Here is a 22187-nt window from a genome sequence, read left to right on the forward strand (position 1 = left end):
GACCGCAAAGACTCCGTTCGTCAGCTACGGCATACGCACGCGCATTGAATTGCCAACGATGCGACGAGTTGCGGTCACCCCACGCGACGATTGTGGGGTAACTACTTCTCCAGACGGCCACCGTTTGTGGAGACACGGCCCCGGGGACTCTCCATGTGCGCACGCGAGCTCTGACCCGCAAGAAGGACGGAAGTGAGCACCAGAACCGTAACATCGATGCTAAGGGCTTTCGCCAGCGGTTACACAACTCAACAATGTCTCAAGAACTCCACCGTTAGCCTCTATCGATGGCCTCACGGTTGGGCAAACAGTGGCTCTACCACACTTCGAAGGTCGTTGACGATCAGCTTCAGTGCTGTCAAGATACAGCAACGGCACCCCCGCGCAGAAGAAAACGCTACCGCCATCGCGGAACGTTCCTCGTATTGCAGCCATTGTGTCCTTGGGTGGGTCTCCGAGGCTACCGATAATAGTCATTTTGTTGCTATTATCGTGCCACACGCATGAGCAGCCAACAGGAGGCCGAAAAACGCCACCCTCTAGCCTCTTGAAGAACGCTCGCATCTCTTTGCATATCACCTGCAATGTCTCGCACCTGCCCCTGGTAAGGCAAAGCCTGCGCTCGATGTGTTTCGATTCACTTCATACAATGCGAACGACTTGGGGGTTTTGTCACGGAAGAGACAAATCCACCCAGACTTTCGCCTGTGCCCGACAGTAGCAAAATCAAGACTGCAAGAACTGCTGCAAGTATGCAAGCCCAAAGGCCAAGACCGACAATACCCGTCTATGATTGCTCGAGGTTAACATGTGAGACGGAACATGGGGCTCTTATCCTCACCCACGCGACAACAATCCGCGCGGGATGCGACAAACCTTGCCGGATGAGCCATCCTACTGGTACCTGACCAGAGAGCTGGGTCTTGATATCAGAGCCGTGCCTCCACATCAGTGCCCAAATAGATCGGAGTTTTCAGCAGTAAAGCATGTCGGTCAGGCCCTCTCGGTGACAGGACGAGTGGGATTGAACAACCCAGCGATTGAGCCTTACTTGACTCCAATAGTAGCTGCGTTTCCTTAGCGTCGATGGATGAGGTGCCAAAATTGGAAACATGGTTGGCTAGCACGGTCTCTACATGACGTCCCGTTGCCCGAAGTGGAAAACGCTGGTATGACCGCCTTTCCATACCTTACCACACAGACCGTGGCCCCATCGATCCCCATACTCAGCTGTTACTCAATCAACCATGCCATTCAGGGCTAGCTGCCTATCGACGCAGCCAACAGGACGTCGCGGCAACGTACTACTCACTTGATGGTTTTACGCCATTTCGCCCGTTTACTCGAGCCTCACTGGCTCTCTGGCTTCCGATATCCAGCATCCCTCAACTCACTCGCCGTGAGACCTTCATTATCAATCTTTACTGCGGCCAAGGGGCACTGTCTGAATAGTGGCTTGTTCATCCTTCCTACAAGGCTCACTGGGGCTTGCATCCATTCCCTCGCAACCTAGATCTGTGTTACCGATAGTCATTCGCCACCCCACGTCGTGGCTGGCTTCCATGTATATCAAAAGCTGGTCTGTCGGACGCTGTCCAAATGCCACTCCCGCCCTTCCGATGACACACTTCCCAGTCGCATACAACTCATTATACTCCTAACTACAATCACACCTAGACAATAAATCTCATTCGAAGTATTGACCAAGCAAATACATTATCACAATACACATCACGAACCATGAATCGGGCTCCACGGTGCTTGGCCAAGTCGAGTAGGTCGGGCCCAGTTGCGGTCTCGCCCAGTAATAGTATGTTCGCCGCTCCCAGCAGCCCAGTACGTACATGTACTAAAATGCCCAGCACAAACAACACTGAACCGCCCATCTGGATTAACATGTCTGTATCATCACTCGACACTTCAACTAAAGGTCGTGCCGGACACGCTTGCAGATATGCACCCCATGGATCGGTTCATTGCGGCGCCCTCATCACATCACTCTGTGGCGTTTACGGAAGCTTTTAAAGTAGGCACTGCTGCTTCGGATGGATGTACTTGCATCTCAACCACGACCGTCACCTTGGAATTACCGTCGTAGATCACCATGGTGAATGTTGATATCCTGCACGCACCCCACCAAGAACAAGAGACGTCGACCATGAAAAGGCGTGGAACATGGAAAGCTCTGAAGCAGAACTCGAAAGCATTGCATGGCGATTTGATACTACTCATGGAAACTCAAAGGCGTGCTTTGATCGGTTCGGGTGTCAAATAGGGTTGAGACACTTTCTCGTACGATGACACATGATTTGTCCCAACCTAGGAATCAAGCTCTATTGTCAGTCCCGTAGCATGAAATCTGTCCAACTCCCATGTGCCACATGTCGCCCCACCTTTCACTCCACGTGTCTTGGCTTCGCGATGTTTTGCTTTTGCAAAATGCTGTAATCCACGCCCGTTTCGCCGCCTACCGAGATAGGAAGAGTCTGGCACGTGACATAGCCTGGCATTGCGAGCTTTTGCTTTTGCGAACGCCGTCTTCAACGAGCTTTCGAAGTTACCCAAAGGGGTAGTGTCCGTGCATCATTCTGTTGGATGGGACGCCCTCTTATTCCAGCGGCCATCAACAGTGCCAAGATTCTCTAAACCTTCCCAACGCAGTAACAGCGATGTTTTGCTCTTAGGAGTTTGCTGTCATCAACAGATTTTCAAAGTTGCCTAATGCGGTAATAGCGAAGTCTTGCTTTCACAGAAGTGCCGTCTTCAACGTATGTTTGTACCGCTGAAGTGGAAGCTGGACACCCAGACCCCAGCCGATTGTTCACCATGAGCCGACGCGCGGCACGACAACAGCACAAGCATACTCCTCCCAGCAACAAACAGCGATGCTACAGGTTTCTACTCACTGGCGACAAGTCTCAGTGTGCTTGTTCCTGCAGAAAACGTACCCAAGAGTGCCTACATAACCATGACCACGGCGATGGCGATGACGATGACGACGCAGTCGTCAACAATGCCGGTCACAGCGATCCGGTATTCCAACCGACTCGGATAACGACACCGCGCCTAGCATCAGTAAACCCGAGTCTGGCTCATGCGGGGGGTCGCTTGATTTAACCGTAGGAAGCGCTGCGCTAAGTATACCGACGATGGAAAGAACTTCAACCATCTTAGGTACCATACTAGCCGTTGCCGAGTGCAGGGCTACCTAATGCCGATCAACGTGCAAGTCGTGAATATTAGTCTTTGTGAAAAGCACACGTCGGGTCTGATACAATGCAGCATATGCGGTGGTATCGACTACTTCACTGAGGAAGAGAGCCGCGAGAATACGACATGCAGATGGGAAGACTATGGTTTAGCAGGTTCCCAAAAGCCGACGTGGGACCAGTGTCTTGTCACGGATTGCATACAGATATGGACTGTGCAGATGGGACAGCGGGACCCATTCGCCTGTCACCTTCACTCATCAGCAATGCATCAGTGTGTAAGGTGCAAGCACCAGTGAATAATAGATACCACATGCTATCCGTGTATCAGGCAGTTTAGGAAGCTAAAGTTGGCGGAGGCAACCATCGAGTAAGCTAATCTGGTCTAGTCTAAATAGATTCACCTTCACCGCGTATGCAAGAAACCTACCTATGTACTCATCTTTCTTTTTGAACTTTGGACTGTCGCACAACCACCCACCGCACCAGATTACACACTTGCCTCCTCTCACATAACTTCCACTCTGCTGCAGGCACCATGCCGTCCACCAGCATCGCCCCAAATGCCGCAGAGACGTTTTTCGGGGACTCTGGAGGCCTAAACAACATCAACCAACCCATCGCAGATACACTATCACGCACAGATTTTGCTTCCTTGCGACGTACCTCGCGGAATGTTCAAGCCCATCGAAATGCAGAAGTAATTTGGAATGCGGTGGGGGTTTTCACGAAAAGTTGTACACGATCTGGTCGTGTTCTTTGCACATCTCCACTCATCCATTCGTTCGCATCACTGTTGTTAGATCTCATAGAACAACAACGCATTGCTGATTGAGGTAACAACTGGCTGTAATGCTTCAATGAACCATGCGATCGACATTTGCAGCATGGCGTGATTTGGATGTATCAGGGGTATCTTATGATCGACCAAAACCGACACATCATTCCTGCGTCCCCCTCTTCGCGGCCATCATCTCACGATACTTGTCAATCATCCTTTGACGCTCCTCGCCCAACTCCTCCCGCTTCCTCAAACTGCCAGCGGAGTTGGGCACATTTCCGACCTTTGCACCGGCACCGTTTTTCACCTTGAAGATCTCTCTTGGTACCTTATCAAATGTTGGCGGCGCATGGACAATGTCGTGCAAGCCCTTCCGTTCTTCTCTCTTCTTCTTGAGAGCCTCCCACTCGTCTTCGCTGCCATTGTCAACCTCGCCTGCTAGCTTCCTGCGTTTGTTCTTCTTCGCCTTTTTCGTCTTGCCGTTGACTGTTCGTGTAGTTGGCAAGTCGGATGTCTTGTCTTCCCACATGGCATCCAGCTCGTCTTGTTCCTCCTCTGCTAGTTCCGCTGCCTCCATCTCCTTCTCTCGTATCCGCGCTTCTTCTTCCCTCCATCCCTTTTGTAGACGTTTGAGATGCCGTTCGTGCTTGGTGACTCTGTGATCGCTGACACCTGCGACCTTTTTGCCGGACTTGCTGATACCTGAAATTGGCAACGCTGCGTCGACTCGCGACCGGAACTCTTGCATCGACTCTCCAGGTTGTATCTTCAGCGCGGTCGTTGATTGCACCTGCTCTTCGCTCTTGTTGTTTGCATCGTCCTTCTCTACCGCCTCAGCTGCGGCTTGCTTCTTCTGCTTCTTGGTTTTCACAGCGCCGTCGTCGAGAGCTGAGCGCTTCTTTGGTCCTCCCTTCGAGAAGGCCATTAGCCGCTGGAAGGCCTTGGGTGTGTCGTCTGCGCCATAACCTTCGACCTGGTTTACTTTGCGCTTTTTGCCTTTGGGTGCTGTGCTGAAGGTGCGCGCTTTGCCGACGGCGAGAGGAGCGGCGTGGACGTTGGGCGGAAGGTTGAACCTGTTGGCAACGGGTCAGATTACCGTCTACAAGTGATTAGGCTTGCGAGAATACGAAATGACGTACTGGGTATCATCCTCTTCTACGCGTCTGTGTTTGTGAGGCATATTGGGTATTGGTTGGCTGTCTATTCGATACCGAGTCCCGACGGTGATCAGTCGATGGCTGTCGCAAAAAGTTACGGAGCCGCGACAGGGATTGTCGGGCAAGTGGGGATCGGATATCTTGGCATTGCGCGCACGTGTCGCTCGGCTTCACCCCGCCATCTTCACTTGCGGAGGTGCTACAAGACATGGAGAGAGTAGACACGGCCTGCCGAGGCGGGGCTTGAGATGCTTAGAACTTCCGGCTTACCGCCTCATCTGCAAGCTTTCAAGTGTGGCGCAGGCCCAAAACAGAACGGCCGAAAACTCACAGCATACGCTGGGACCAATCACGGCAGTCGCATCGCCGTGGTCAATAAGCTCAGCGAGAGACACGCAACATGCAACCCGTCAATCGTGGGAAGACGACGCTATCGAGACTAAATGCATTGTTTTGCAATCAAGGCAGAAATGATGCCCCATTGTGACAGTTTCGGACCGAAGCCATCACCACTACGCGTCCGGGCAGGTGCAACGTGGATGCGTCTATCGATACCAGCCCACCGCCGCATTCAAATAAACCACTGAGTGCGCAAGCTCAGCAACGTGCTGTTCCAAAGCACGACCTTTCTGATCATCTGCTCCGACTTTCACCAGCCTGAGTCGTTAGCATCTGCCGTTGAGTGTCGGTCATCCTCTCACTTGCAACCAATCACCATCGCCAGCCGTGTTGCGTGCCCGAACTCGCTCTCCAGGCCGTGCACCAGTTCTCGAACGCTGCTGGGCGCTGCGGCTGTTTCGAGGGCATGCATGCTGATAGCCCGCACTTTATCATCGTGGGTTGCATTCGTTTCACGGGTGGGCTGGCCGATCGCACTGTGTCTCGCAATAAGTAGGGTCCGTCCCATATTGCTCTTGACAACTCCAAGCCCTTCGCCTTCAGTCCATCAACACCCAAAATCTTAAGAGGCTCTACCAAGGAACTGGACCCTGCGTTTTGCGCGACTTTCTGGATCCTGCACTGAACTGCGGAGGTGCATCGCGCCAGTCTAGCCTCCTCCGAACCCAAGGACGGGACAATAGCCAGTCTGGATCACCGGTACACAGCTCGTGGCGTTTTGGAGCGACTGTCGAAGAGGAAGGTGTTTTTAGCCAGCGAACGCCTTGGTTTTGAGGTGCAAACTCGCCTGGGCGAGCAAAGACGACCTTCAACATCTCAATTCTTTCATCGCATCCTCCATCTTTGAACAGGTGCGCTGCATATATCAATGTCGCTTGGCCCACCTCTCAGGGTCCAGCAAGTTAGTCGTGCCAGATCCCTGCCTGCGATTGGCTCGTGCCTGAAGATGGCTACCGAAACCCCCTCCACCCAACCCCTTCTACGCATCTCTTCGGACTCGGAATCTTCTTTCGATGCGAAATCACCTCATGTTTCCTTGCGCCAACTAGAAGATGGCAACGGCTCCATCTTTGCTTCCGACGAGGAGGAGATAGTATCGCGACCTGGGTTCTGGCGCCGGCTAAGAATGAGCATTCGAAGACGGAATGCAAAATTGCGGGTCGACGAGGACTGTGGACGTGTGAGGCTACCGGATGAAAAGACGCAGTCGAAGAAGTATCGAGTGAAAAGGAAGTATGCAGCTAGAGCCTGTGTTATAATACCATTGCTGGTATTCATCTTCTTGTAAGTGCCTGTCAGACATTAGCTTCCGCGCGTTCCGGCGGCAACCCTCTCATTCGACAGTCCCCTGCCCTACATGCAGCTGTCATCCTATCATGTTCTGGAGCAAGAAGAATAGATGTACTGACTCTATCAGTGGTGTTCTTCACATCGTCAACGTATTCCTGGGCTACGTTCCTACCTTTCTGGATGATTATGTAGTCTCGTCGTTCGACTCGAGTGTCTTAGACAAGACGCAGCTGCTGGATATAACACGCGACGTAACTCCGGTCCCTTGTCACTCGCACAACGATTACTGGCGCCGAGTACCACTATACGACGCCCTACGCTGGGGTTGCACAGGCGTCGAAGCAGATGTTTGGCTCTTCGACGAGGAGTTGTACGTTGGTCACAACACCAATGCCCTAACGCAAGATGGCACCTTCACGTCCATGTACGTCGACCCATTGGTCAAGATGCTAGACCACAAGAACGAACTCGGAGACTTTGCCACATCATCAAACGTCAAAAACGGTATCTTTGACACCGAGCCTGCGCAGACTTTGGTCCTACTAGTCGATTTCAAGAACAACGGCCACGACATCTTCCCCGTAGTATCCCAACAACTCAACGTACTCCGCGAAAAGGGATACCTAACCTACTTCAACGGCAACACCACCATCGAAGGCGCCATCACCGTTGTCGCGACCGGTAACGCCCCCTTCGACCTCATCACCGCAAACTCAACCTACCGTGACATCTTCTTCGACGCTCCCTTGGATAAGCTCGATGAAGGTTCAGTCACCACCCGCGACGGTCAAGGCACAGTCGGTACAACACCCACTTCCCACTTCGACAGCACAAACTCGTACTACGCATCCGTTAACTTTGGCCATTCAATCGGCACGCTCTGGCTCGGTCGCATCACCGAAGCCCAACGCCTCAAGATCCGCGCTCAGATTCAGAGCGCAAAGGAGAGGGGACTGAAGGCGCGGTACTGGAGTGCGCCCAAGTTTCCTATTGGACTTAGGAATAGGGTGTGGAAGATGCTGGTTGAGGAGGGTGTGGGATACTTGAACGGAGATGATTTGCAGGGTATGACGAGGCTGGACTGGGGCGTCAAGAGGCATTGGGGGTTGATCGGTTGATTGCGACCATCGACCCTTGAAGGGACGGGAGAGAAGATGAAGATATGATTTACGTGGTATGTATGGCGTTCTAAAGGTGTTTGTTCTTTCTGGGGGACTTAGCATTACAGTTCTCGGTGGCATTAGTTGAAGATACCCGATAGATGAGATTGCAATACACATTTCTCATACTTCCAAGTCGTCACCCTCATGCAGCACAGCTTCCATATTGGCCGTCGATCATCAAAGTACAGACCTGGATGAACGGGGAAAACGTGATCAGAAAGTCATATATACATAATCAAGCCAATAGGACCAACAAGGGAGTAGCGAAGTCATCGTCATCAACATCAACAAAGAAGCTTCTTTTCCGCTTCACGAAACGCCAACAGCGCCATACAGTCTATACCCAACACGAAGCTCGCCGTCATCCAGTCGTTTCTGTGTCTAAAACATACTCCAGCCCTTCTTCCTTCGCTCATCCCTATCATCTCGGCGTCCCATCATGCGCTTCTCTCTTTGCTCGAGTTGGCGCAGACCCTCCATCTCCTTGAGTACGTGTTCGAGGAGGTCCTTGCGACGCACGACATCGAGGTGACGTTTGATCTTGGGGTCTTCCTTGGCGAAGCGGTCGATTTCCTCTTGGGAGAGGCCGCGGCCTAGACGGGCGTCGAGTTCACGTGGGAACTAGAAGGTGTTAGCGGGAGCTGTGTGGTTAAGGAGAGGGGTGGTGGCTTACGATGTAGTAGAACTTGCTTAGCAGCTCAGCGTCAAGGAAGAGATCGGCAGTCGTCGTAAGCTTGTCTGCGACAGCGTCGAGGAAGACTTCTGGGCAGTGGTATTTGTTCTTCTTGCTGGCGCATTGCTTGCTCTTGATGGCGAGGAGACGTAGTTTGAGCACGTCGATGCGGTCACGGAGGAAGACAGCCTCGCGGCCTACAACGTTGTTAGTATTGAGTTCGAATGTGTTAGATTTGTATAAGAAGTAGACTTACCCTTAGCAAGGAGTGCAGAGCTGAACCCGCCAGCTCCACCAACTCCGTCGCCTTCGAGAACAACTTGTCCGCTTCGTACGCGGTCAATGAAAGACATTACGTCCCTTACTCGCTTGCGGCCACCAACTTGTTCTTCAAGCTGCTTTACGGCAGCCTCGACGACCTTCAGCTCGTCCTTGAGCACAGCTGTGACATTTTCCCGACCTTTTGCCCATTCGTTGTCCTCGACTTCGATGCGGTATTTGTAGGGCTTGATGCAGATCTCCAACTCGTCGGAGATGTCATAGGAAAGGTCTTTGAGGATGGAGGTGGAAGCGTCGGTAATGGCTTGTCGGGCGAAGGGGTGGGCGGCGAAGCGAGAGTTCGTGATGAGGCGGTCGATGTGTGCTTGTAGCGCACTTGCGACAACGTTGGTAGCAAGACGTCCGACACCCAATTTCGTCAGTGCAGCACTGGAGCTGTCGAGCTTGATCTGCCATATTTGATCTTCGCCATCGATATCAGCTTTGGCAAGGTTCGTGAGAGGGTCGGTCTCGGGGAAGGGGACGCTAAGGTCGTCGAAAGGCCTGTTCCAGTAGCGCTGTGCAAGCAGGTTGAGTACCTGCTGGTCAAGCTCGTGCTTGAGTAAGTCGCGAACTTGTTGGCGACCGAACTGCTCAGTAAAGCCACGGAAGGAGTGCTTGAAACCATCTAATGATTCCGCAAGGTATGACTCTGCGCTGATGGGTCGCTCGTTGTATTGAACCTTGTACTCGTATCGGGCATCTTCGAGCTCCCTTTGGATAGCCTCGCTTGTTGTCTTGAGGCTGCCGGCCATTGTCTGCTCGAGCACGTGCATGAGCTTCTTCTTGAGGTTCTGGGTACCGACGGCGAGCTCTGATCCTTCTGAAAACTCGGGATGTGAAGAGAAGTATGCTTTTTCGTTCTTTGTAATGGCATTGGTGATGTTACCGTTGCCACGGCTGAAGAGCTTAGAGCCACCAGCACCGGGTGGTACCCGACATACGACGCCGACGTATCCCAGACGCAGGGCATACTTTTGGTCGCTGAGAAGGCTGGCACCACGTTCGGCGTCAACAAGATCCATCTTTGTAATGACACCAATGGTCCTCTCACCTCGAGGGTCCATTCGTCGGGACGCTCGCAGCGCAGTGCTGTTGGCCAGATCCACGTCGGCGGCGGAGATGGCGAGGATGACATTGGGTGCCTTGATGTATTTCTCGCAAAGCTGCGAGATCTTTTCCTTCAGCTGCGGGGGCTGGTCTCGGCCAACGACCTGGATGTAGCCAGGCAAATCGATCAGGGAGAGATCAGGGACGTTTGGCGAGTAGATTCTCAGCTGAATAGGGTCATCGGAGACGCAATCGCTCGCTGGTACAGCCAGGTTCAGGTCTGTCAACGTCTTCTGCACCTGACTGAAATCTGTGACCTTTCCCAAGCCAAGAGCAGGAAATTCGCAGTACTCGGCGTGCGCATCCGGTGTGTTGACAAGCGTGAGCTCGATGGGTCGTCGCGTTACCATGTTGTGTCCTTTCGGTAGAAACTCGTGGCCTACGATGGCTTCTAAGACCGAACTCTTTCCGGACGATTGCGAGCCGATGACAACGATGGAGGGCAACGTGAGCGAATCAGACTGTCCAACAGTCTGCAGAAGCCCACGTATCTCGATCATCTTCTTGGTGAGCATCATCATCTGCTCGTCTCGTGCGATCTTCTCCGCCTGCGGCCTGTCCTCGTCGTCTTCCTGAGCATATCCAAACGCCGCTGCTGTCGACGCACCGGCTGCAGCAGACCCAGCACCGCTCTGCTTGGGTTCTTCTGGGCCCCTGCCGCCACCACTACTGCCTCCACCACCAGATTCGTCCTTGGTGAGTAGCCGCTGTAGCCATTCCGGGTATTGCACGCCCTCTAATTCGTCCTTGGTCGACTTGAAGCCTTTTTCTAGCTGGTCGAAGAACCCATTTGCCGTGCTGAGTGCGCCGCCCGCAAATTCGGTCGCGCCGTCTTTAGTTCGGTGGAAGAGATCGAGTGCGAATGTTCCCGCCTCTGTTTGGTGTTAGAATCAGTCAACATGGTAGAATGCACGTAACATACGGCCAGCTTGGTACTGGATATATGAGACTCCTGCAACAACAGCTCCTCCTGCAGCGGCGCCCACAGTCGCAAACTTGCCCACCAGCTTCGGTATGACCCGCGCAAAGGAGATAGATCGGGTAGCGGGGATGTTGTGCAGCGAGTAGCTACCCAGCGGCCATGGTCGTCGCTTCACCAGGCGTAGGCCGGCTTGATTGCGGAGGAGGCCACCAGCGGGCAGCGAGTGCGTCGTGTAGAAGCGTGGAGTGAGCAGCGGTGAGCGGCGTGCGATGGTGGAAAGGCGGCCCGCGACGAGCCTGCCGCTCATATTGACGACAAAGAGACCACGACAGGTCTTGGGTAGGGCATAGGTTCAGGTAGGGGACGTGGCTGCGCGGCTGGACGAGCGTTCAGGTGCGGCTATGCACGTCACACCCATCGACTTTTGGGATGCCGGGGTGCTTGGGCCATCAACACGCCGCGTGGGGCTGCGAGTCGCTCGACGAACAACATCGAGACACGACATCTAACCAACTATGCAACTCAATTCATCTACCTGGTCTCGGGTATCTTCGAATTCTAGCTTCACTTCAAACACAGAATTGCCCTTTCCCCAAATGTATCCAGCAGCGACCCTTCCTCCTTGATCATGTCTCTCAGCCAGTTCCTCGAGCCTTCAACTTCTCTGCTGGCGAACTTGATCAGGACAAAGCCTCTCACGTTCGCAGCACTCCATATCAGCCCATCGGCCTTTTCTCTCTGCTGCCTCTCATACCGCCTCTGCTCATGCGCCTGGAGCTCTGGCTGCACCGCGTCGCCCCAGTTCCTCCCACCAATACGCGGCAGTGCCTCGAACTCATCTAAGAAGAACTCTGATAGTGACGAAAAGATGGGACCGCGAACGATCAAGGTTCCGAAGACAGAATAGCTATCCATACGTGATGAGAGTTGCAGCCCTGTCTTCCCATGCTTGTCCAAAATGAGGTTGTCCCGTAGAAGTAGTCTCCTTTTGCCGGCATCACCTACGGTCCAGACCTCGTTGCGGCTCTTGTATTCGTAGATATCCCAGTTCTCCCCTCGTGCAGAACGGCCACTCGTGACCCAGTCGCAAACACACAGGTTACCTTGCTCTTTCTCCAAGTGATAGATCTGGGATTGGGAAAAGGCCGTGTTGGCAAAAGGCTGCACTGGGTCGGGGAGATAGACTAAGGCGGAATTGTTCTTGAGATGTATGTTCATATGTTGTCGTGAGACTAGTTCTGGACTAGGGGTTTTGAAGATCTTGGTCGAACCTTGCGTCAATAGTATCAGCCGTGTACTGCTGTCTAATCTGACTTCCAGGTCTATGCTGTCTCCAGCTACGATACCTCCACCGTAGGTCAACAAGAACACTGTATGAATCAGTGAGGGCGTGGCCGCTGCTGTGTCGGCCGCTGCTTCTCTGCCATAGTTGGGTGTTGCTAGGGGATCTGGGGCGACTAGCTTGAGCGGGTATTGATATGACACGGTCCGGAGGACAGGCGTATCCGGAGGGAGTATTTCAAGGATGATGGATCCATGGCCAGGTTTTGATGTTGATGTACCGAAGGGAGAGACGAAGGACATGTCGGAGTGCTATTGGTGCTCGCAAAGAATCATCTTCTACTGTGGCCGACTCTGAACATGCGTCTTGTTTTGCCTAAGCTTTGTGTAAAGGTGCATCCAAGCTTTGAGTAGTACGATTATGTAAACCTGCAAGTGAAAGATCAGCAAATTCCCTCTCGACGATGGGACGACGACTATCAGATAAGTGAGTGCACCTGCCCTACGAGATCGATTAGCGCGAGCGCGGACCAAGCCGCCAAGACGCGACGCGGGGCAGGATTCTTCCTCTCTTAGTCACTTTTCTGCAGCTCCCAACCCCACCTAAACGCAGCCAAAGTATTTACCGATTCGACAACCATTTTTGCACGCGTTCGAAACTCGACATCGACAGCTTCTGCAAACCACTCCAAGCGCGCGCTAGGATTTTTGCAATCCTCAGTACACCGACTTCTGCGCTCGGAAGTAATCCACAACAGCTGCAGCCAGTCACGACGCGATCTCACCTAGCATTGTCCTGCAGTGCGCGTTCGAATCGCCGCATCGTCACTTTTGACATGCCTTAAACGCGTGTCATCGCAATCGCAATCACACTACCGGAGTTGAAAGGGGACGGGTGGTAGCAACATGTCGTCAGGTTTTGACAAGCTGTTGGAATTTCTGCTGTCAGAAATTGCACTTCGCGGCGTCCAAGGTATGCATGACTCGTTGCGCGTGTAGTCGTTGCTTCCGTTCGCGCACTGGCCTTCGTCCGAGCGAATCGATATCTCCATTCCTCCATAAGTTATAACACAAGACCGCTCGGAAGGGAGAGCGTCGCGTTCGCTTCACCTTGATCGCTAGTTATCTTTCGCTCCAGCCTTTTTTTCATTTACTACATCAGATCAATCACTGACATCTTATAGGTGCTACTAGCACAGACTTCCGTCACTTTGTTGAGACCTTCTACAAACAAGGCGTCGATAACGGCGGACCCAAATCTGACAATGGAGATAACTGTCTTCCGTCAGCTGGACTTGGCCGCACGTTCTACGAGCGTCTGTGGCAATGGCTCACCAGCCATCCTGATATCCGCATAGTCTACCAACGGGAAGTTCGTCAATTCACTCTTTCAGAGTTCGAGGCGGCCGAGCTACACGAGACTAGTACGATCGGCGAGACACCCGCAACAGGCTTACTTCAAACATCCGTGAATTCCGTCAAAGCAGTAGAGCAGCCTTCCAAATCTCTCTTCGCTTTGCGGGACTCTCTGCGCCAACAAATCCTCGGAGATCAACATAACCCGCAACACCTCTTCACTCAGTCGCCCGAAACTCCTACTCATCCAAACTCACCACGACCACGACGCAACCTGCCAAATGGAGCGCGCCATACCACAGCAGTCTTCGATGAACCCAGCTCTACCATCACTGCCCCTCGTTTGTATGCCAGTCAAAGCAGGGTATGGCAGGCGTTGACAGGCCACGGTATCGACTTGAAGAAGGTTCCCAGCATGGAATTTGTCTTGCTTTCTCTCATTGCTGCTCGCGGATCGGCAGGCATCACACAACCCGAACTGATCAACATCAGTGGCCAGGATAAGAGATCTGTCCCGCATAGAACGGACGAGTTAGCTCGCAAGAACTACATCAGCAAGATTTCTGTACAGTCCAACAAGATGCGCACCAGCCTCTGTATTCACAGCAAATTCGTCTCTCAGAACACCTTCATTGAGTCTAGTGCCGTTGAGGACGTGTATCAGGAGGATGGTACGTTTGTGGTCAGGAACTTTGCTCAACTGCTGTACAACAAAGTTGGTCAAGGTGGCATCGTTCCCACGCGATCCATTAGGGACAAGCTGGTAAGTGCATGGCCTTCACAATTATATGTCACGTTCTAACATTACTAGGGTGTTCCAATGTCATCCTGGAACAAGCGCGCCACCCAGGGTGCACTTATACGACTGGATCAAACAGGGATGATCAAGCGACGTAGAATTCGTAAGAAGAAGTCTGCCGACGCTTGGATCACATGCATTCAGGTGATGCGCGCGCCACAGGACGAGGACCTCAGGAACCTTGGCTTTCGTCGAACAGCTCCTATTACAACGGATTCGAAGGGCGAACTACGCGATGAAGACGTGGATGGCGACTCGTTGTTGAACGATCTCAATGACGACATGCCAGACGATCCAGATGCCAAAGTCAGCGACCGAGCCAATGCTCAGCCTGCTACTGATCAAACTGTCAGCATTCCTCCACAATGGACGCCTGACCGCTTTCTTCCGAATACTATCTTCAACGCTGCTGCACTGGGTGGTGTGCAGGGTTGGGACGCTGAGGTTCTACGTAACCGGATTGTCGGGCCCTTTTGGAGACGCCCCATTGAATCGTACTTCACCCGTGTGACCAATGACTGGGAGAAGACACAACCTTTCCATCTCCGGCATTTGGCTGTCATACGAGATGCTGGTACTACCAAACCGAAGAAGTTCGTTCACTACCTCTATCGCACACACGAGAATTTCCAGAAAGCTGTCGATGCCAAGATCGCTGTCTGGGAAGGTGTTTTGGTGCCTGGAAAATCTGCGAAGAGCTCTGCGACCGAGGTGTGCCTCGACGCTTGGGGTTTCCCAGCCGTCAGCGCGAAAGAGTTAGTTCGAAAGACTGGTGCAGCAACACTGTCTGAAGCTGGTTCGGCTATTATTAAACCGCGCAAGAACGGTCCACGTTGGGATAACGGTATCGCCGAGCAGATCGGCTATCAGAAGCATTCAAGTTCAATGCTGAAACCTAAAACATTGGATATAGTAGGTCGGTCCAAGGAACAGAAAGTCGTCAAAGTGAAGCCCGCCAGGGTACCAAAGGCCGCTAAAGCTTCCAAGATGCCTTCAACCATCTCGCTCACTCCTGAGCAGAAGTCCAAGCTGGGACTGGATCGCCATGCCCGCCTGAGCAGACATGTTCAAAACCAAATTCTTGCTCATCGCGAAAAGACCAATGATCCGTTAGCAATACCTGACAGCATTGAGCATGGGTCGGTGAAACGTCCACTAGCTCAGCCATTAATGACAGCAGAAGAGCGGGCAGCGAAGGGCATACCAGTAAAAGGACGCATGCCAATGGGCCTGGAGAACAAGATTCGAAAGGAACGCAATCTACCTCTGGTGGTGAAGAAGGTGAAGAAACGGGCGACGAAGTCGGCAACCGAGCCTACAGTCCTTACCAACAAGCAAAGGATAGCTATGGGTTGGTCATGTAAGGGTCGGATACCAGACGCAATCATTGATGGTCTACGCCAGGAGCGTAAAGACGGTATCCCTTTGGAAAATTCGAACATCATTGCTATCTGGGACGCTGAGATGAAGGAAAGGGCGAAAAAAAGCAAGGAAGAGGGCGCAGCATCCACCAAAAGGCGAGCCACACCCTGCGAGGAGAAGAATATCGACGTGTCTATGGAGAACTCCGAGGCTGACTATGTGCCTGGACCTGCTCTTACGGAGCCGGGGACTGTTCACGCCTCGCCCGAGCTCGTCACCGGGAAGCGGAAGGCGAAGGACGTGGTCTCTACCCCAAGAACGTCAAAGAGACGCCTTACCAAAACCCTGGTCTCACAGAGGTCAGAATCAAGGACTGTGGCGTCGATGTCTCCCTCGCCCACTGATGTTGGAAGTCCGTTCGGAAATGCAGCTTCCCCTGTCCGTCCTGATGATGATCTGGGCCAGTCAACTACAGTACACATTGCCCGGCCTTTGACGAAAACATGCATTCCGCTCGACGCCTCCAAACTGGATGCTCGGGCACGGAGTGTGGTTGATCAATACAACAAGCGATGCTCCCCAGGCCTGTTTCTCAACCCTCATATGAAGCAGAAGGTTGCGCGAGGTCGACCACGCAAGGCCTTGATGGCCACCTTCAAACTACCGCATCTAGCCGATTTTGACTGGTTTTTATCAGAATCGGAGCAGGAGCAAGGTGCGATTCAAGCTCAATGTTCTCAAATACCCCAGTCTATACAGACCAGTGTTACTCAGCGGGATGGAGCGACAACTCAACTGCAACAAGGCACTTTGGACGAGACTGTAACGGAACCGCATGTTGAGGCGCCACTCGCTGATCTGGAGACCATCCCACAAAAATTGACTCCGGCCGAAACACGGTCACCCTCTCCAGTGCAACCGCAGTCACCAACCGAGATGCAGACGGAACGGGATGTTCTGATCCATGAGTCGTCATCTGCCTCCGCTAAACAGTCGATCCCACCTGATAACGAGCCATCACAAGACAGCAATGTGGTCAACAAAGAAGAAGCAACATCGTTTGTACTAGACTCAATGGTCACCAGAAGCGACAACCTCGTCCCCGCTACGACTGCAGGTTTCACCAATGTTGAAGAGTATAGCAATGGTTCTCTCGAGCCGGCACAGAGACAACTTCCACAGACAGTCGTACCAACACCTCGTATGGTGGGCGGCTGGGCCGCCATCAATGCAACCGAGCGCGCCCGTATGACACCGTATCAGAGCCCTTATGCCGCCAGCCCAAGTCCGGTAGCTCAGTCGTCGCCAGCTCCCGTTCCCGAGGCCAATTCTGGTGCTCCTCTCCCTAATGCGGTTCATAGCGCTATCGTAGAGACCCCAGTACCGACTATCCCGGGCACCAAACCAAGGAAAGCACAAGGTGGTGGCATTGCAGGAACTCAACGCACGTTGAGGCAGAACCTCATTCTCGATATCATCAAGAAGTGCGGCGGTGTTTTTCCAGGCGGTGGTGAGATGCCACGACCGTTCCTCACGCTTTGGGAGCAGCGGTACCCGAACATCCCGAAGCCTTCTCCTAGCACCATCACCGAGACGCTCAGGAATATGTCTGTAGACCCGAAGTTCGGGTTGAAACATTGGAATTTTGCCTCGCAACATCAGAACATGCCAGGGACCGCCGTTCGAAGAATGTATACGTGGGCACATCTGAACGAAAGGAGCCCGGAAGTCCTCAAGTTGGCGCACAACATGGCGCAATATTCCCAACTCAAAGATTACAATGCCCGTATGTCAGAGAAATCACTCCTGTATTATCCAGAGGAGATTCGTGATCTGATCGGCGAGGTCGTGTCGCACCAACCAATTGAGCCCGCGCCCAAGGACGAGAGCATCATTTTCAACCAATTGAATCCTGAACTCGAGAGGCAGATTACTGAAGCTAAGCTTCGAAAGCGCAGCGTGTGGTCGAAGCAGAAGAGGCTAGAAGCCAAAGCCCGCAAGGCTCAGAACGCTCAAGTAGAACAAGCGTCTTCTAAACAGATCGCGGACGGCAGCGGCGCACCGCGCACAAAGCGGGCACGACTTGCTAGTCTGAACGACAAGAGCAAGAAGTTACGTCGAGCTCCTTTGTATACCGCCAACATGGGAGCTTTCGATGAAGACTCCGACGATATGGCAGATGATGAAGCTGCTGCTGCGACGGCCGCGAAGTCCGGGCCAATAACGCTCATTTGGACGCGTCCCATCGTTGCACCCGTTCCGGAACGTGAGCATCAGTCCGATGAGGAGCTGCCTGAAGACGATGAGAGCGATGAGGAAATGCCTGATTCGGTCACGCAACAGGCGCCCAGAAACGCTGTCAGTGAGCGCGATCCACCGCCCACAGAACAGCCCGTCGTGGAGGGTTCTATTGGAGAGATGACAGCGGACGAACCTGAATCCACTGCAGCCGACAAGGTTGCTTCTTTGGCTTCTAATGAGCAGGCTACAGACGGACCTGCCAATGTGAAGAAGAGCAAGAAGCGTGTCAGGATTGCAGCTCCGCGCGACCAGTCCTCGAGGAAGAGGGTTCGGATCTCTCTAGCAACATCTACGACTGCACAAGATATAGCGTCCACCATTCACTCCAGTACAGATGATGAGGCGCGGTCCGCCTCGGAGGTCGAAGATGAGCCTGAAGACAACAACGACGCTGTGCCGTCCAACACAAAGAAGCCAAGAATAAGGAGCTTCGGTGGGCGGCAGCGAGGCAGGCCAGGCCCTACCCCCACTCTTCTGGAACGCCTTACTGGTCTGACAGGTGATCCAAACGATCCGATCTACCAACCTCCTCAGCGTGCACCGAGACCTGGAAGAGCAGTGCAGACATGGCGCGAGCGTAAGAGGACACGTCTTAACAGGTTCAAGGAAGAACGACAGTATGCTCGGGCTGCTGACACGCTGGACGACTTCAAGAGGCTTTTCTACACCTTCGTTGTGGTCTTTTCGCTATCTGGGAATGATCAGCAAATCGATTGGTGCCTTTTCAAGAACGTACATACTGGCGACAGGTTCTTCGACATGGCCAAGTCCAAGGAGCTTTGGAGCTGGATGCAGATGCACATGGCTGAGCAAATCCGTGAGCTCACCACGACATTCCAGTCACTTTACTTGGAAGCGTATGAGACCGGCAAAGTTGCTTCTATCGAGGATCCCGAGACGCACGACTGGGCAGGCCTCATACAATGGGCTATGCGCAAGTGTGCCTATCCAGAACTTCCTCTTCCCGTCCTGAGGCAAGCACTGCAGCAGTTCAATGTCGATGAGTCAAACTACGAGATTATGGATCGGGTATTGTGGTACAAAGCTGCAACGGCAGATCGGACGAGAACGATGCTTCAACTGCAGCAGTCTTTCACCGCTCCTTTGCATCGATCGCGGAAGGCAACCTGGTCCTCTGACGACAAGCTTCTCAAGGCACGGTCATGGATTCGTGCAAACACGGCTACCCCACAAGCACTCTACAACGCCAATCTAGCCCACGAGAAGTTCAAGGATCTCGGCGAGACTGTACTTGTCAACGTCGTAGGTGATCTCGTGGACAAGCAGCATATCAGGATGCGCAAGCTCAAACGTCTCTTGCCCGGCCGTAACTACAACTTCACGCAAGCCCTAGCGAAGAAGTATACACGCCTGTTCCAGCTCAACGACTTTATGAACGCCGTCGCAATTAAGAAAAAGATGGACGCTGCATTTGCGGACGAAAATGCAGGGTTTTACAATATGTCGCGTTGCGAAGACGATGGTGCTTTTGCGGCAATCATGACTATGGTGAACGAGGGTATCGTCAAGCTTGTACCTCAGCTACCGCCTGTCAACAGCGATTTCGACGCCGCACTTCCGAAACTGTCCAAGTGGGGCTTTTGTGAAGGCGGCTACAACCACCGCGCGATTGACCGTGCTCGGTTGTTCTGGGATATTCACGTTATGCCGACAGCAAGCTACAAGTTCGGCAACCCACTACAGCCGTTGACGACACCACCGTCACAAATTGATGATATTGAACCTGCGGTTTGGTCAGCCTTGCCCGAGCCGCCTCTTCCTGGCAAGAACGATGCTGGCGCGCTGCTACCTATTTGGAGCAGTATCGACGGCCAATCCGTTACGTGGCCATGGTGGTACCGGGTCTTGAACTTGGTGCTACAACCTTTGATTTTCTTGGCTGGCGCGACTGCTGCCGACATCCACTCTCATTGTCCTGAACATACCACCGAGCTCTTCGAGGTCGAACTTGTTCTAAACTGGCTCCAGTCCGTCAATGCAGTCAAGAAGACGATCGGTGGCGGCTACATTACCCTGCCAGGTTTCTGGGCTGCATTCGGCGATCATCTGCGCGATACGGAAGGCGACTGGTTTGGCGAGCACGTCAAGCGCAAGGCGAAGAACCACGAGAAGCAGCGATGGCGCGTCGATTATAACTTGAGACTCTCGACACTACAGGCGCGCAAGGCCGTAGGCACTGACACGACTCCTGTTGATGAAGAAGGCGCTGCGAATGTTCAAGATGTCGGCCCTCTGGAAACTAGTACTAGTCGCGAGATCCTCAAGAACCCAAAACAACAGTACCGGATCATGCACCGCGCCCTCAACTCTGAGCAGTCTCATGCAGAAGAGAACGGTTCAGATCTTAGACCCGTTTCCCGCTCTGCGACCCCACAAATTGGGCAAGAGCCCGTTGCAAACCCGACGGCAAGCGGCTCGCACACTCACTCAGCAACAAACACGCCAACGGAGGATGTGGAGATGGTGGACGCTGACGTGGACGCTGAATGCGAGGAGGACATTGACGCAGAAGGAGAGATTGATGACGAAATGTACTGAACATGCACGTACGGAACGGGTGGTGAATCATGCATACGAGGCGATGTGGATTGGCGGTGAATTTTTCTTTTCAAAAATTTGTCCTTTTTACATGCATAGCGAGGCGCGTACTGTTGGATGATACCACGATCTGAAAAGAGAGGCGTCAATGCCAAAGATCCTGTACAATAGTCAGAAACGTATGAATAATGCGCGAAACGGTAATAGCAATAAGCCTTCGCAAAACGTATGATCGCCATTGTGTGACGTGGAGATGTCTAGCGCGAGTTGTTAGATGGCTGGTCACGACGTTCTCAGCCTTCGAGCAGGTGCTTGGGTGCTGAGGGAGGGTGCAGCTGTAGCCGCCACCGCACATATCCGCGCGACCAAAGAGACAAACACCACCACCGCCTCGGAGGACACCGCATAGTCGTTTACCTGGAGTTATATATTATTGTACCTTCTAATTGTCGTTTTCCTTTTTCTAACTCATGACGCTCGTTCCTGTTGGGTGTTCATCCGTAAGCCCAGCAGGAACGAAAGCCTTTGTCTTTGTATATTCTTGATTGCATCTCGCTCTCCACATATACACACAACCATATGCAATGTATTGCATCGCCCCTCTCTCAGTTCTGGTATACTCCTCGGTCTCGATCTACGTATACATCTATATATAGCAGACCGGGGTTATCCCACCGTACGATCGCGTGCATCAACAACCTCCTCTCTGGCATACAGACTTCTCTCATCTGATGAGACTTTGGCAACGCCCTCAATACTCTCAAGATCAGAAGAGCGACCGCTAAGTCGACTCGCACTTGTCCAAACCATGCCGAGCGAAGCTATCACCGCATCCACAAAAGATGGTCGGCTGGTCAACTCGACGACGCCGAGTACATAGAGGACTTATTGGATTGTTGATTGGGACTTTCGAATCAGTTGGAGGTGAAGCGGTACGTATGACTCAAAACATCATTGCGGTGGATGGTGCATTTCGCATTGCCACATGAATACGACACTTTCATTCCACGTCCAAGAGCAACCGTCCATGACGGGCGTGCGAGACCCGTGGTCACGACGTCGTATATAAGCAAAACAAGAAGGACGCTACGTTCTCAGTCCTCGGTTTCAACTACATATTGTAAGTTTCATTGGGTTCTGAGAAAAGCATGTTGCTAACGGACAGTAGATGTATATAGCAACATCGTCTCGCCCGCCATGTGATTTTGGCTGCGCCTGGCCGTTTGGGGCCAAATTTTTGCTGTCTTGCGAGTCAACTCATCACCAAAGACACGCACTACACCTGGACGCTGGGAGCTTGTGTTCGATGAGTTGATCGAAGCAACGCCAGGTTACCTAGTCATAAGACTCCTGGTCGCTTTCGACAAAGAAGACTACAACCCAGCTGTCGATAATGAGTGACGAAGAAGAGAATGCGCCTTTCACTCAGGCTGGGGACTGGTCTTGGTTCAGGCGTCGAGCTTTCATGCCTGGACCATGAATTTCAATGAGTATTGCACATACGGAC

General features: G+C 52.8%; 5 protein-coding genes across 5 annotated transcripts; 2 read left to right on the top strand and 3 right to left on the bottom strand.

The window, feature by feature from the left end:
* Positions 1 to 3990: 3990 nt before the first annotated feature.
* Positions 3991 to 5282, bottom strand: BKA58DRAFT_133054 (uncharacterized protein). Its single transcript, XM_046164437.1, has 2 exons — positions 5130 to 5282; positions 3991 to 5063 (listed from the first exon to the last, which is right to left on the bottom strand). Exons 1-2 carry the CDS (start codon positions 5168 to 5170, stop codon positions 4151 to 4153), a joined length of 954 nt encoding a protein of 317 aa, XP_046027981.1. The 5' UTR covers positions 5171 to 5282; the 3' UTR covers positions 3991 to 4150.
* Positions 5283 to 6850: 1568 nt separating this feature from the next.
* BKA58DRAFT_380855 (uncharacterized protein) lies at positions 6851 to 8130 on the top strand. Its single transcript, XM_046169947.1, has one exon. It carries the CDS (start codon positions 6923 to 6925, stop codon positions 7952 to 7954), a length of 1032 nt encoding a protein of 343 aa, XP_046027982.1. The 5' UTR covers positions 6851 to 6922; the 3' UTR covers positions 7955 to 8130.
* BKA58DRAFT_357618 (P-loop containing nucleoside triphosphate hydrolase protein) lies at positions 8131 to 11525 on the bottom strand. The gene is made up of 4 exons (XM_046168689.1): positions 11023 to 11525; positions 8929 to 10974; positions 8673 to 8869; positions 8131 to 8620 (listed from the first exon to the last, which is right to left on the bottom strand). The coding sequence occupies exons 1-4, from the start codon at positions 11327 to 11329 to the stop codon at positions 8381 to 8383; spliced, it is 2790 nt and encodes a 929-aa protein (XP_046027983.1). The 5' UTR covers positions 11330 to 11525; the 3' UTR covers positions 8131 to 8380.
* A 1-nt stretch (position 11526) lies between these two features.
* On the bottom strand, positions 11527 to 12862 carry BKA58DRAFT_357622 (urease accessory protein UreD). Its single transcript, XM_046168690.1, has one exon. The coding sequence runs from the start codon at positions 12604 to 12606 to the stop codon at positions 11587 to 11589; it is 1020 nt and encodes a 339-aa protein (XP_046027984.1). The 5' UTR covers positions 12607 to 12862; the 3' UTR covers positions 11527 to 11586.
* Positions 12863 to 12866: 4 nt separating this feature from the next.
* On the top strand, positions 12867 to 21883 carry BKA58DRAFT_467717 (uncharacterized protein; the record flags this gene model as incomplete). The annotated part of the gene is made up of 4 exons (XM_046175070.1): positions 12867 to 13276; positions 13488 to 14422; positions 14471 to 20673; positions 21859 to 21883. The coding sequence occupies exons 1-4, from the start codon at positions 13210 to 13212 to the stop codon at positions 21881 to 21883; spliced, it is 7230 nt and encodes a 2409-aa protein (XP_046027985.1). The 5' UTR covers positions 12867 to 13209.
* Positions 21884 to 22187: the final 304 nt, after the last annotated feature.

The sequence above is a fragment of the Alternaria rosae genome, assembly GCF_020736505.1.
Source record: "Alternaria rosae strain MPI-PUGE-AT-0040 chromosome Unknown BKA58scaffold_3, whole genome shotgun sequence".
NCBI classification, from domain to species: domain Eukaryota; kingdom Fungi; phylum Ascomycota; class Dothideomycetes; order Pleosporales; family Pleosporaceae; genus Alternaria; species Alternaria rosae.

Excerpts from the sequence above, each read along its gene's own strand:
- BKA58DRAFT_133054 (XM_046164437.1), bottom strand. The coding sequence starts at position 5,170 with ATGCCTCACAAACACAGACGCGTAGAAGAGGATGATACCCA. Across the intron at positions 5,064-5,129 it reads GTAGAAGAGGATGATACCCA|GTTCAACCTTCCGCCCAACG; the intron begins GTACGTCATTTC and ends CGTTGCCAACAG.
- BKA58DRAFT_380855 (XM_046169947.1), top strand. The coding sequence starts at position 6,923 with ATGTTCTGGAGCAAGAAGAATAGATGTACTGACTCTATCAGTGGTGTT.
- BKA58DRAFT_357618 (XM_046168689.1), bottom strand. The coding sequence starts at position 11,329 with ATGAGCGGCAGGCTCGTCGCGGGCCGCCTTTCCACCATCGCACGCCGC. Across the intron at positions 10,975-11,022 it reads TATCCAGTACCAAGCTGGCC|AGGCGGGAACATTCGCACTC; the intron begins GTATGTTACGTG and ends AACACCAAACAG. Across the intron at positions 8,621-8,672 it reads TAAGCAAGTTCTACTACATC|TTCCCACGTGAACTCGACGC; the intron begins GTAAGCCACCAC and ends AACACCTTCTAG.
- BKA58DRAFT_357622 (XM_046168690.1), bottom strand. The coding sequence starts at position 12,606 with ATGTCCTTCGTCTCTCCCTTCGGTACATCAACATCAAAACCTGGCCAT.